The following is a 15888-nucleotide window of genomic DNA, read 5'->3' on the forward strand; positions in this document are numbered from 1 at the left end:
TTGCACTGCCGCACGCCGTTCGGACTCGACTATTAAAAGGAGGTCCCTTATAATGAGCTTGAATTTGAATCGGACAGCACTCATGTGAGAAGTTTGGCCCTGTTCTTTGATGGAATATTCATGGGCATATTTTCATTGCCTAATCTTCTTTACGGTAATCTTTATGCCTAGAATTTCCATTCGATTTTACATTATTGAAACACCTTCAATGTCAAGAAATGCTACCATTGTGTATTCCTTGACACTTTTTTCTGGCTGTTACAGTTTACTTGCCTTTACTACATGCATGCTGTTGCCGAGAGAGGCGATCTTCGGGGATCTTTGCCTTAAGATATATTTCTAACAACCTCTCTAAAGTCTTCAGCATAAAGGATCGCAGACCAAAACGACGAAAAACCTTCGCCGTCGTGAGGAAAGGGTTTCTTGCTTTTGGAATCAAAATTACCTCTGTGTCCATCCATTTCACAGGTACAGTTCTGGAATGCGCTTTTTTGTATTAGATTTTTTAAGTATGATGAATTATTCATCAATTTTTTAAATTGTATAACAATAAATTATTTAACTAAATCTACAATAATATAATTTAATGAGCTGTTCAAAATAATAGGAGTGTTTATGCATAACCCTATACTTTTAAAGCAAATGGCACGAAAGTTGAAAATTATTTAATAGAAAACAAGAAAAAGCGTGCTAAGTTCGGCCGTGCCGAATCTTGGAAACCCACCATCATCGATTCTGCTAAAAATTTATATAAAATAAATTTAGTTGAAGAGCATAATTTTATTCTGCATATTAAACTTCTGTCAAACCAGCAAAAATTAAAGCTTCTAGAACCGAGCAAGGATGATCGAGTGACCGGTTTATATGGGAGCTATATCTGGTTATAGACCGATTTGAACCGTACTTAGCACAGTTGTTGGATGTCATAACAGAACACTTTGTGCAAAATTTCAGCTAAATCGGACAAAAATCGCGGCTTTTAAGGGCTCAAGACATCAAATCGGGCGATCGGTTTATATGGGAGCTATATCATGTTCTTGACCTAAGTGGACCGTTCTTAGCACAGTTATTGAGAGTCATAATAGATCGCTACGTGCAAATTTCCGCCAAATCGGATGAAAATTGCGGCTTCCGGGGGCTCAAGAAGTCAAATCGGGAGATTGGTTTATACGGGAGCTATATCAGATTCCTGACCTTAATTGGCACTGTTGTTGGAAGTCAAAACAGAACAATATGTGCTCAATTGGAGTCAAATCGGATAAAAATTGCGGCTTCCAGGGGCTCAGGAAGTCAAATCGGAAGATCGGTATATATGAGAGCTATATCCAAATCTGAACCGATATGGCGCATTTGCAATCCCCAACACTCTACATCAATGATTAGTATCTGTGCAAAATTTCAATTGGCATTCGACCGCTATCGTGATTTCGACAGACGGACGCCCATGGCTAGATCGACTCAGTATGTCGCGTCGATCAAGAATATATATTCTTTATGGGGTCCTAGATCAATTTATCGAGGTGTTATAAATTGAGTCATTCCGTTTATATAGATTAGTATACGCCCATCCTATGGTGATGGGTATAATTCAATTATTTTTGTGCCTGGATTCATAACCTGTTTTTTATGTCTTCGGCACATGTATGTTGAGAGAGCATCTTGTTGAGACTGCAACAAGATGCTGGGATCTATAAAGGGTGATCCTAGGATAGCTTTAAAAGGATTTTGTGGCTGGCATTGCGTAATGCTTTCCATAAGTCATCCGCATTGGACATTCGGTTCTCTGTAACATTATCTCAATGTCTCCTCATTAATGTTCAATGTAAAGGACGACAAGAGACTAAGCAGCTTAACCTGATCTCCCTTGAAATCAACCCTTGCAAATTTACTAGTATGTTTCCGGTCATTATCTTGTTAGAGCACCAATTTCAGAAGCATATTCCAGTCTGCAAAATGTAACATTACTTGCTCCAAAGTTGTAAAATATCCATGATGCCTTTTATCCATTAATAAACATTTACCGTTGTACAAAAAGCTCCAACAAATCAATAATTTTCCCCCACAACGTTTGATTGTTTTTTTATACCCTCCACCATAGGATGGGGGTATACTAATTTCGTCATTCCGTTTGTAACACCTCGAAATATGCGTCTAATATCCCATAAAGTATATATATTCTCGATCGTCATGACATTTTAAGTCGATCTTGCCATGTCCGTCCGTACGACTGTTGAAAGCACGAAAACTTTCGAAGAGTAAAGGTAGGCGCTTGAAATTTTGCACAAATACTTTTTATTCGTGTAGGTCGGTTGGGATTGTAAATGGGCCATATCGGTACATGTTTTAACATAGCTGCCATATAAACCGATCTTGGGTCTTAACTTCTTGAGCTTCTAGAGGGCGAAATTCTTATCCGATTTGGCTGAAATTTTGCATGAAGTGTTCTAGTATGACTGCCAACAGCTATGCCAAGTATTAGTATAGTCTAAATCAGTCCATAACCTGATATAGTCGCCATATGAACCGTTCTCCCGATTAGACTTCTTGAGCATCTAAAGGGCGCTATTCTTATCCAATATGTTTGAAATTTTGCATATGTCGTTTTGGTATGACTTCCAATAAGTGTTCCAAGTATGGTCTAAATCGATATATAAACCGATCTCCCAGTTTGACTTTTTGAGCCTCTGTAGGGCGCAATTATTTCTCGATTTGTCTGAAATTTTGGAGGTGTTGTTTTTCTATGACTAGTCTTTTCCTATTTGAAAAAGTCATTCAAGGAACCTGACAAATGCGATCCGTAGTGGAGGGTATACAAGATTCGGGCCGGCCGAACTTAGCACACTTTTACTTGTTTGTAAATTGTGATTTATATTACGTACTAGTCTAACCGGACCCGCTCCGCTGCGTCTTCTTTAACTCTCTAATATCTTTTTAGCGTGGGGACACTTCGCTGGGTACTTGGACCCAAATTTTTATACCATATTTATTTTCTGGTCTCCAATACCTTTCATTTGATATTTTTATTGTGCCCATTGGACCACTTTCGGATATGGGTGGAGTTTTTAGGGAAAGGGGGAGGATCCGCCTCCACCGGATATCTAAAAATTATATAGCTTATGTTTCCTTACATACAAACGTACACAATCTATGAAAATTTTAAGAAAATCGGTTCAGCCAAGTATTCTACAGTTATAATGGGTCTAATAGCGATTTTGAGGGGTGGCGTGACCAACTATACTCGATCAGATTTTGTATGCCAGATTCGAAATCTTCTCCCGAATACCTTTCATTTAAGCCCGTATTGAAATGAACGTCCAATATGTCTGTTTGGGGGAGTTTTGGGGTTGGGGCTGCCCGATGGGTACTTAGACTCAAATTTTAATACCATTTTTGTATTATACTCTCCAATACCTATCATTTTGGGTGGTGCTTTTGGGTTAACGTTATCAATAAAATATAAAGCCTATTCGTACTTCCTAACCATATAGCAATCTACTCCCGAATATCATTCATTTGAGTCCCATATTGTCATGATCGTCAAATAAACCTATTTTAAGGGGTTTTTGGGCTGGAGCGGCCCCCCAGGAACTTGGACCCAACATTTATTATGAAATTCGTACTCTACTCTTCAATACCTTTCATTTGCGTCCCATATTGTCTCGATCGGTCCACTTTTATTTTTATACCCTCCACCATAAGATGGGGGGTATACTAATTTCGTCATTCTGTTTGTAACTACTCGAAATATTCGTCTGAGACCCCATAAAGTATATATATTCTTGATCTTCGTGACATTTTATGTCGATCTAGCCATGTCCGTCCGTCTGTCCGTCCGTCCGTCCGTCCGTCTGTCTGTCGAAAGCACGCTAACTTCCGAAGGAGTAAAGCTAGCCGCTTGAAATTTTGCACAAATACTTCTTATTAGTGTAGGTCGGTTGGTATTGTAAATGGGCCATATCGGTCCAAGTTTTGATATAGCTGCCATATAAACCGATCTTGGGTCTTGACTTCTTGAGCCTCTAGAGTGCGCAATTCTTATCCGATTGGAATGAAATTTTGCACGACGTGTTTTGCTATTATATCCAACAACTGTGCCACGTATGGTTCAAATCGGTCCATAACCTGATATAGCTGCCATATAAACCGATCTTGGGTCTTGACTTCTTGAGCCTCTAGAGGGCGCAATTCTTATCCGAATGAAATGGAATTTCGCACGACGTCTTTTGTTATGATATCCAACAACTATGCCAAGTATGGTTTAAATCGGTCCATAACCTGATATAGCTGCCATATAAACCGATCATGGGTCTTGACTTCTTGAGCCTCTAGAGGGCACAATTCTTATCCGATTTGAATGAATTTTTGCACGAAGTATTTTGTTATGATATCCAACAACTGTGCCAAGTATGGTTGAAATCGGTCCTTAACCTGATATAGCTGTGATGTAAACAAATCTGGGGATTTGACTTCTTGAGCTTCTAGAGGGCGCAATTCCTATCCGATTTGGCTGAAATTTTGCATGACGTATTTTATTTTTACTTTCAACAACTGTGTCAAATAAGGTTCAAATCGGTTCATAACCTGATATAGCTGCCATATAAACCGATCTGGAATCTTGACTTCTTGACCCCTAGAGGTCGCAATTATTATCCGATATGCCTGAAATTTTGTGCGACGGATCCTCTCATGACCATCAACAAACGTGTTTATTATGGTCTGAATCGGTCTATAGCCCGATACAGATCCCATATAAATTGTTCTCTCTATTTTATTTCGTGAGCCCCAATGGGCGCAATTCTTATACGAATTGGCTGAAATTTTACACAGGTCTCCAACATATAATTTAACTAAATAACCGGACCATATCTTAATATCGTTTTAATAGCCGAGCAACTCTTTTCTTATATCCTTTTTTGCCTAAGAAGAGTTGCCGGGAAAAGAACTCGACAAATGCGATCGATGGTGGAGGGTATATAAGATTCGGCCCGGCCGAACTTAGCACGCTTTTACTTGTTGGGTAGTACTTTTGGGCTAAGAGGGAAGGGTCCGACCCCTGCCGATATCAAAAAATTATAAAGCCTATGTTTCCTTCCAGACCAACCTACACACTCTGTGAAAATTTCAGGGTAATCGGTTCAGCCGTGTTTGAGTCTATACGGAATAAACAAACAAATCGACAAACATAGAAAGAAACACAAATTGAATTTTATATATAAAGATTGGGAGGCCACCGTAGCGCAGAGGTTAGTATGTCCGCCTACGACGCTGAACGCCTGGGTTCGAATCCTGGCGAGACCATCTAAATAAAATGTTCAACGGTGGTTTTTCCCTCCTTATGCTGTCAACATTTGTAAGGTACTACGTCATGTAAAACTTCTCTCAAAAGAGGTGTCGCACTGTGGCACGCCGTTCGGACTCGGCTATAAAAGGAGGGCCCTTATCATTGAGCTTAAAACTTAATTGGACTGCACTCATTGATATGTGAGAAGTTTGCCCCTGTTCCTTAGTGGAATGTTCATGGGCGAAATTTGCATTTGCATATAAAGATTTGGCAGGTCGACAGTCGTCTGTCTAGGCATGGGTCCACCATGTAATGCAATTATACATTCGTCGGTCCTCAATATGTTCCTCCAGTTTTCAATGAGCATGTATGTCCTTTATCGAACTTAAAGCGTGCAAGCGTGATCAATGGTACCATTCTTGGACTTTTTGAAAATAATTTTTTTTTACAAAGGTTTGTGAATAGTTGGACCAATTTCACTCAGATTAAGTTCCCCTTGAATCTTTTTTGAAGACGCAGTAGGGTTCTCTTTGCTATATCATAAAGTCGACGGTCATCAATAGTTGATGTTTTACGTATGAGTCCGAGTGATTTGGCCACTTTTATATATTGGCAATCGTTTGGTCAAAGCATCCTAATATTTCCCAAATTTATCTCCACATTTTCATGGTATTTTGGCTCCTTTTCGTAGTTTTTTTAAGTTCCAATATTACATAAATTATTGTTAAAAATTTATTCAAAACTATGGCAACAGCTTTATTACCACTTTTTTATATTCACTTATTTTATTTAGTTTTATAACAAATCATTCTAACTCCTATTTTTTTAACAAGGCGATTCAAAGACCAAATGGGAAAACAATCAATGATATCAAATATATAATATTTTTAATAAGCTTATATTTGCAATTTTACTTCTCAAATACCCTCGGAATATCACTTAATTCGGGTGTTTGTTTTTTTAACACAGCTGTATATATGATGTGGTATCTCCTCAAGTGGTATCTCCTAGGAACCAGTGTATCGGACTGAGCTTGTAATGCAACTGGCGTTACATCATCAGTGCCTGGTCGAAACTTTTTATCGCCCAAAGGATTTTCGACTCTGACACAATTTTTCCAACAATCTCCGATGAATGTATATCAGTGAGAATCTCTTCTGGCGCCACGTTGTCCGTTGGAGACTTTCCCGGGAAATGTGTTTTAACGAGTGTTTCTAGTGTTCCCTCACTAGACATTGTCCATATTTCTGACTTCTGAATATATCCCACCGTAATAGGTTTCAAAGATAGGATTTTCCTTATCCTATATGTATCCTCCACGGAGCTTTAGAATTTCACCTAGGATTTGTTCGGAGCCTTTTTTAGCTCGCCCTTATATTGGTTGCCCAAAAAGTAATTGCTGATTTTTCATATAGTCGGAGTTGACAAATTTTAAGAATTAATCGAATTGGATCGTCATGTAACTGAGCGTGAAATAGAAGAGAAGTTAAATATACCAAAATCAACCGTTCATTATCACATAAAAAGTCTTGGACTGGTGAAAAAGCTTGATATTTGGGTACCACATGTATTGAAAGAAATTCATTTAACAAACCGAATCAACGCTTGTGCACCTTATGCACCTATATGCACCTTAAACGCAATGAATTCGATCCGTTTTTAAAACGAATCATAACTGGAGATGAAAAATGGATTGTTTACAATAACGTTAGTCGAAAACGATCATGGTCCAAGCATGGTGAACCAGCTCAAACCACTTCAAAGGCTGATATTCACCAAAAGAAGGTTATGCTGTCTGTTTGGTGGGATTGGAAGGGTGTGGTATATTTTGAGCTGCTTCCAAGGAACCAAACGATTAATTCGGATGTTTACTGTCAACAATTGGACAAATTGAATACAGCCATCAAGGAGAAGCGACCAGAATTGGTCAATCGTAAAGGTGTCATATTCCACCAGGACAACGCTAGACCGCACACATCTTTGGTCACTCGCCAAAAACTGAGTGAGCTTGGCTGGGAACTTTTGATGCATCCACCATTAGCCCTGACCTTGCACCAGACCTCAGACTACCATTTATTTCGATCTTTGCAGAACTCCTTAAATGGTAAAACTTTCGGCAATGATGAGGCTATAAAATCGCACGTGGTTCAGTATTTTGCAGATAAAGGCCAGAAGTTCTATGAGCGTGGAATACTAAATTTGCCAGGAAGATGACAAAAAGTTATTGAACAAAATGACAATTATATATTTGATTAAAGTTCATTATAAGTTTTATTAAAAATGCATTTACTTTCTTTTGAAAAATCCGCAATTACTTTTTAGGCAACCCAATATTTTTTTAGTTCAGCCTTATAGACTTTTCAATCAAACTGTAATCTTATAGACGGCCTTGGCCAGTTTCCACTTCCCTTTCTGGTCTAAATAGAAGGGATAGTCGTGCAGAATATGTGGTGAAAATCATACCAATCATGCCATTCTTCTGTTTAGCCAGAACATCATTTCTGCACTATTCTCTCGAAGGCTGAAACTAATATAAAGGTGATCAGAAAAGCTGTGGTCATCCAACACGTCCCAGTCACATATCCTTCCGTAGATGTTCACTGACACAAATGTAACATCTAGTATCTCTTGCCTGTTCCCGCGCAAAACTTGATGACAAAAATTAATATTCCCTCGTCCTTCAGTGGTGGGTTTGATAAACCAACTAAAATATATTTAGGTACCAAAAAATTCCAAAAGTAAAAAATTTAATTAGGAGTTAGACCAACTTAAAAGCTTCGAAAAAATGAAAAAAATTATCGTTTTTCTGTCATTGCAGGGAGGACTCTATCAATCTCATGTGTATTTTGCAATTGGCGGAAGTCAAAAACGTTTTTCCTTGAATTTTCCTGTTGCAATGAGACTCCTTATTTTTGGTATTTTTCACAGTTTACTTTAGTTGTTGTGTGATTTCTATTTGATTTGTTCATTGTTGTAGCATTTGGATTTATGTTATTCCCACAACGAGATTTTTGGAACCATTTAAACTTACATTACTTAAGATGGCTAAATTAAAATGGCAATACATTTTTTCATATTAAACAAAAACTTCTGTCGAAACAAGTAAAAAGCCGATACCTCGAGTATATATGTTAACCACGTTTCGCAAAAATCCGGTAAAAATGCATACATTATGCCCCATAGCAGCTATATCGAAATACGGTCCGATTAGGACCAAATTCGACAGGGACATTGAGTGGTCTAATAAGTACAAGTTCAATTTTGTAGAGCAAAATATTGGCCTTTTTGGTAGCCATATCCAATCGGATTATAAATGTGCCTTTTATGGGGCCAAAACCTTAAATCGAGAGATCGGTCTATGTGGCAGCTTTATTCAAATCTGGACCGATGGGACCAAATTAAAGAAGGATGTCCAGCGGCCTAACACAACTCACTGTTCCAAAGTTTGGCAAAATTGGACAAAAAATTCGCCTTTTATTCGCCGATCTATATGGCAGCTATATCCTGATCTAGACCGATCTGGGCCAAATTCAAGAAGGAGGTCGAAGGGCCTAACGCAAATCACTGTCCAAAATTTCAGCAAAATCGGATAATAAATGTGGACTTTATGGGTCAAAGACCCTAAATCGGTGGATCGGTCTATATTGAAGCTATATCCAAATCTGGACCGATCTAGGCCAAATTGAGGAAGGATGTCGAAGGGGCTTACACAACTCACTGTCCCAAATTTCAGCAAAATCGGATAATAAATGTGGCTTTTATGGGCCTAAGACCCTAAATCGGCGGATCAGTCTATATGGGGGCTATATTAAGATATAGTCCGATATAGCCCATCGTCGAACTTAACCTGCATATGGACAGAAAGGAATCTGTGCAAAGTTCCAGTACTATATCTCTATTTTTAAAGACTGAAGCGTGATTTCAACAGACAGACGGAAATTGCTAGATCGTCATATATTTTTACGCTGATCAAGAATATATATACTTTATAGGGTCGGAAATGGATACTTGTGTGTTGCAAACGAAATGACAAAATTAATATATCCCCATACTTCGTTGGTGGGTATAAAAACAGCGACGAAATTTGTTAATTTTCCTGCAAACAATTCATTTTGAATCTTAACGGCCGAAAGTACAAATTTGTTGCTAAAAGGCACTCTTTGCCTACTTATAACAACAGCAACAATACATGCATAAGCAAGTCAAAAAACTATTTAACCAGACACTACGTGTGTTTTGCTGCACAGCTTCGGTGTGGTGTTGCTTTTAATTTATTTGTTCGGCTTGCGCTATTTGGCTCGTTCGTTTACTGCTTAGCTCTCGGGTTTTTATACCCTCCACCATAAGATGGGGGGTATACTAATTTCGTCATTCTGATTGTAACTACTCGAAATATTCGTCTGAGACCCCATAAAGTATATATATTCTTGATCGTCGTGAAATTTTATGTCGATCTAGCCATGTCTGTCCGTCCGTCCCTCTGTCTGTCGAAAGCACGCTAACTTCCGAAGGAGTAAAGCTAGCCGCTTGAAATTTTGCACAAATACTTCTTATTAGTGTAGGTCGGTTGGTATTGTAAATGGGCCATATCGGTCCATGTTTTGATATAGCTGTCATATAAACCGATCTTGGGTCTTGACTTCTTGAGCCTGTAGAGTGCGCAATTCTTATCCGATTGGAATGAAATTTTGCAAGACGTGTTTTGTTATCATATCCAACAACTGTGCCAAGTATGGATCAAATCGGTTCATAACCTGATATAGCTGCCATATAAACCGATCTTGGGTCTTGACTTCTTGAGCCTGTAGAGGGCGCAATTCTTATCCAATTTGAATGAATTTTTGCACGTAGTATTTTGGTATGATATCCAACAGCTGTGTCAAATATGGTTCAAATCGGTTCATAACCTGATATAGCTGTCATATAAACAGATCTGGGGACTTGACTTCTTGAGCTTCTAGAGGGCACAATTTCTATCCGATTTGGCTGAAATTTCGCAAGACGTTTTTTATTGTTACTTTCAACAACTATGTCAAATAAAGTACAAGTCGGTTCATAACCTGATATAGCTGTAGTATAAACCGATCTGGGATCTTGACTTCTTGAGCCTCTGGAGGTCGCAATTATTATCCGATACGTGTTTATTATGGTCTGAATCGGTCTAGAGTCCGATACAGCTCTCATATAATTCGATCTCTCTATTTTACTTCTTGAGCCCACAAAGGGCGCAATTCTTATTCGAAATGGCTGGCATCTTACACAGGTCTCCAACATATAATTTAATTGTGGTCCAAACCGGACCATATCTTGATATCGCTCTAATAGCAGAGCAAATCTTTTCTTAAATCCTTTTTTTTTGCCTAATAAGAGATGCCGGGAAAAGAACTCGACAAATGCGATCCATGGTGGAGGGTATATAGGATTCGGCCCGGCCGAACTTAGCACGCTTTTACTTGTTTTCTCTGTCACTCTCTGTACATGTGCTACCTACCCCCGAAGGATGGGGTGTATTCATTTTGCCATTCCGTTTGTAACACATGGAAATGTCTTTTTACGACCTTATTATACCCTCCACCATAAGATGGGGGGTATACTAATTTCGTCATTCTGTTTGTAACTACTCGAAATATTCGTCTGAGACCCCATAAAGTATATATATTCTTGATCGTCGTGAAATTTTATGTCGATCTAGCCATGTCCGTCCGTCTGTCCGTCCGTCCGTCCGTCCGTCTGTCTGTCGAAAGCACGCTAACTTCCGAACGAGTAAAGCTAGGCGCTTGAAATTTTGCACGAATACTTCTTATTAGTGTAGGTCGGTTGGTATTGTAAATGGGCCATATCGGTCCATGTTTTGATATAGCTGCCATATAAACCGATCTTGGGACTTGACTTCTTGAGCCTCTAGAGTGCGCAATTCTTATCCGATTGGGATGAAATTTTGCACGACGTGTTTTGCTATGACATCCAACAACTGTGCCAAGTATGGCTCAAATCGGTCCATAACCTGATATAGCTGCTATATAAACCGATCTTGGGTCTTGATTTCTTGAGCCTCTAGAGTGCGCAATTCTTATCCGATTGGATTGAAATTTTGCACGACGTATTTTGTTATTATATCCAACAAGTGTTCCAAGTATGGTTCAAATCGGTCTATAACCTGATATAGCTGCCATATAAAGCGATCTTGGGTCTTGATTTCTTGAGCCTCTAGAGTGCGCAATTCTTATCCGATTGGGATGAAATTTTGCACGACGTGTTTTGTTGTGACATCCAACAACTGTGCCAAGTATGGTTCAAATCGGTCCATAACCTGATATAGCTGCCATATAAACCGATCTTGGGTCTTGACTTCTTGAGCCTCTTGAGTGCGCAATTCTTATCCGATTGGAATGAAATTTTGCACGACGTGTTTTGTTACTATATTCAACAACTGTGCCAAGTATGGTTCAAATCGGTTCATAACCTGATATAGCTGTCATATAAACCGATCTTGGATCTTGACTTCTTGAGCCTCTAGAGGGCGCAAATATTATCCAATTTGAATGAATTTTGGCACGTAGTATTTTCTTATGATATCCAACAACTGTGCCAAATATGGTTCAAATCGGTTCATAACCTGATATAGCTGCCATATAAACCGATCTGGGATCTTGACTTGTTGAGCCTCCAGAGGTCGCCATTATTATTCGATTTGCCTGAAATTTTGTACGACGGATTCTCTCATGACCATTAACATACGTGTTTATTATGGTCTGAATCGGTTTATAGCCTGATATAGCTCCCATATAAATCGATCTCTCTATTTTACTTCTTGAGCCCACAAAGGGCGCAATTCTTATTCGAATTGGCTGCCATTTTACACAGGTCTCCAACATATAATTTAATTGTGGTCCAAACCGGACCATATCTTGATATCGCTCTATTAGCAGAGCAAATCTTTTCTTATATCCTTTTTTGCCTAAGAAGAGATGCCGGGAAAAGAACTCGACATATGCGATCCATGGTGGAGGGTATATAAGATTCGGCCCGGCCGAAATTAGCACGCTTTTACTTGTTAAGTTTATATATTCTTGATCGACGTAAACATCTAAGACCATCTAGCCATGTCCGACCTACGTTCGTGCGTTGAAATCACGCTACCGTCTTTACGAGTAAAAACGTGCCTATGATGGTGAGTATAAAAATAAAATAAAATGCGCTTTTTTTGTCTACAGGCAGGTTAAGTTCGAAAATGGGCTTCATCGGATTATATTTTGAAATAGCTTCCATATAGCCCGATCTGCCGATTTAAGGTCTTTGTTAAACCTGCAGAAATCTTAGTTCAATACGGCCTAGATCAGTCCAGATTTATATATAACCGATCTTTCCATTTAGGGTCTTGGGCCCATAGAAGTACATAGCTGCCATATATACCGATCTCCTGAATTTGAATTAAGATTTAGACCCACAAAAGGTCAACCGATTTTGTTGAAAATAGTCACAATGTGTTAGGACCCTCGACATTCGTACATTCGGTAAAGTTCAGGCTTTACTTACATATAGCCGCCATATGTACCGATCTCTCGATTTCGCTGAAATTTTACACAGTGGGCTGTGTTAAGCTCCTCGACATTCGTGTTCTATATGGTTCAGATCAGGACTTTATTTAGATATAGCTGCTATGAGTTCATATATTACGCATTTTTCACTGTATTATGACGAGGTGGTGGGTATCCGAAGGTGGTGGGTATCAGAAGGTGGTGGGTATTCAAAGTTCGGCCCGATCAACCTTAATGCCTTTTTTATTAATTTATTTGAAATGACATTTGAGATAGGTTTTTGTTGCGAAGTTTAAGTAGCCTGTTTGGGATAATTTTTAGATTTTTCCTCATAAAGCTACAAACTAGTCCTTGTGTTTGATGATCAAAATAAATTCAACTACATGAGCTGTACCAAATACTTGTGGCGATACCTTTCAATTATATTAGATTGATTTAAACTATTGTCTTACCTTCTGAGCATTGTTATTAGCCACAATGAGTGCTTGTGATCTTTGCATTGTCTTGTTATTCGCCCTCTTCGTATCACACTCCAAATGGCATTCCACAATAATTTCTGTGGTTTCGTGGGCTTTGGCTTCCAGGTCTTTTATTTGATGTTGCACGAGTAGCTGAGCCAAGTATTGTGGTACACCAGTGCAATAATTATTTTTCTGAGTAGCTTCGTTATTATTGTTATTATTGGCAAGGACACTCTGGTCGTAGTTGGTGCCATCTTTGGCGTAATATTTATTTGAACGCCGCTTGCCATCGCAAAAGTTGGAGCAGTCAACAACTTCTTCACATCTATCATCATCTACAAATGGCTCGTTGAACTTAGAATAGCTGTACTTGTTATCAGTTCGGGGAGCAACAGAAAGAGCATGGACCACAGCCACATAGTCATCATAACTTTGGAATGCATCATTGCCCCTGTTAGGACCATTGTAAGAGGTGCTCTTTGGTGGCAATAGGCGACTGTCTGTGGGCATCTCATAGTCCACTGAATGTAAACAAGTGTTGTCTTGGCTAGTATCTTGTTGTGGATGCCCAAATTCCTGTTCCCCCAAATGCTGTGCTCCTCCACCACCATAGAAGTGACTCTGTTGATGGCAATAATACTTTTGAGTTGGCTTCTCGGCCTTTTCGCTGCCGATGGATGCTGCACTGATGGTTGAAACCTTCTCGCCCAAGCCCAATTGTGGTTGTATACAAGTATCGTTGACAGCAAAGCACTCGCATAATTGATTCCTATGCTCGTCCTTAAGTGCAATGTACTCTGAACTTTCCGTGAATTTACTTAAAATATGGCTGGCTCTTGCCAAATCTTTATCAGATAATGCTATCGTTAGGGATGTAGAGTTCTTCGATATACACTTGCCCATAGGTATATGTCAACAATTGTAGATGTGGAGGATGTATGCCTGAAAGAAAAGCCAAGTGGATGGATAATGTTTAAGGTGTCAACTTTGAATGCTGTTGATACAAGTATAGTTGTATTAAATGTTATTGCATGCATACAGCCAGTCTCAAAAAAAGGTACACATACTTAAGTAAAACCGAGGTAATCAAGAAGTTTGATAGTGTGATTTTAAACCATTGGAAATTTATTACTGCAAATAGCAACCAAGTTTTCTAAAAACCGCGGTGTTTCTATGATGAAATTGAAAAAACAGATATGACTGCTGTGTTAGCAAACATACGATTGTTGTTTCAGGCACGGCTAAGGAGTGCCTGAAACAGCAATTTTTTCTCGACTCTGACTCCGAGAAGGTTGCTCGATTCCGAGCACACCATTTTGTAATATTTTTTTAACAAATTTAAAATATATATATATTTTATTTCCTAAGCCAATATGCTATTATAACAAAAAAAAAAAAAAATAAATATATATATATATATATATATATGTTTATATATATATATATATATATATATATATATATATATATATATATATATATATATATATATATATATATATATATATATGTATATATATATATATTTATTTTTTTTTGACAAGGAGACTATATATATATATATATATATATATATATATATATATATGTATATATATATATATATATATATATATAATGATCCTTTAGCGAAGAAAGGTGAATTTTAAGAACTTCGACTTAAAACTCCCTCTGCTTTCAAAAGTAGTTGGCTTACCGCCATTAATTTATTTTTTATACCCTACACCTTAGGATGGGAATATACGAATTTCATCATTCTGTTTGTAAAGAAATATTCGTCTTGGACCCCATAAAGTATATATATTATTGATCGTGGCGTTTTAAGTCGATCTAGCCATGTCCGTTCGTCTGTCAAAAGCACGCTAACTTTCGAAGGGTTGAAGCTAGGCGCTTGAAATTCTTATTAGTGTAGGTCGGTTGATATTGTAAATGGCCCATATCGGTTCATGTTTTGATATAACTGACATATAAAACTATCTTGGATCTTGATTTCTTGAGCCACTACACAGCACATTTCTTATCCAAGTTGGCTGACATTTGACATAATCTGTTCTGTTATGATTTCCAACAACTGCGCTAAGTTTGGTTCAAATTGGTATATAAGCTGCCACAGAAACTGATCTAAGATCTTGACTTCTTAGGCCCCTAGAGGGCGCAAATCTTATCCGATTTGGCTGAAATTTTGCATGAAATGTTTTATTAGACTTCCAATAACTGCGCTTAGTATGGTTTAATCGGTATATAACCAAATATAGCTTCCATATAAACCGATCTGGTATCTTGACTTCTAAGGCCTCTAGAGGGTGCAATTTTTATCCAATTTGGCTGAAATTTTTTTGATATGGCTTCCAACAACTGTGCTTAATATGGTTCATATCGGCACATTACATGATATAGCTGCCATATCAGCCTCTAGTGGGCACAATTCATATCCGATTTGCTTGAAATTTTGTCCAACGGCTTCTCCAATGACGTTCAGCATACGTGTTTAATATGGTCTGAATCGATCTATAGCCTTATACAGTTCCCCTATAAACCGATCTCCCTATTTTAGTTCTTGAGTCACTAAAGGGAGCAATTCTTATTCGATTTGGCTGAAATTTAAGCA

At 38.3% G+C, this 15888-nt stretch overlaps 1 protein-coding gene and 1 long non-coding RNA gene across 12 annotated transcripts in view; one reads left to right on the forward strand and one right to left on the reverse strand.

Moving 5' to 3' along the window:
• Positions 1-15888, reverse strand: part of LOC106089084 (serine-rich adhesin for platelets) — a 312770-nt gene that overhangs the window by 184253 nt on the left and 112629 nt on the right. For all 8 annotated transcript variants that reach the window (XM_059360423.1, XM_059360422.1, XM_059360420.1 and 5 more), the window contains exon 2: positions 13272-14222. In XM_059360423.1, the coding sequence (XP_059216406.1) occupies positions 13272-14183 (912 nt within the window). In that variant the 5' untranslated portion in view covers positions 14184-14222. The remainder of the gene's footprint in view (positions 1-13271; positions 14223-15888) is intronic.
• The window catches only part of LOC106094598 (uncharacterized), a 249126-nt gene that overhangs the window by 177352 nt on the left and 55886 nt on the right, over positions 1-15888 (forward strand). The window lies entirely within an intron of this gene.

The sequence above is a fragment of the Stomoxys calcitrans genome, chromosome 1 (genome assembly GCF_963082655.1).
Source record: "Stomoxys calcitrans chromosome 1, idStoCalc2.1, whole genome shotgun sequence".
In the NCBI taxonomy this organism is placed as follows: domain Eukaryota; kingdom Metazoa; phylum Arthropoda; class Insecta; order Diptera; family Muscidae; genus Stomoxys; species Stomoxys calcitrans.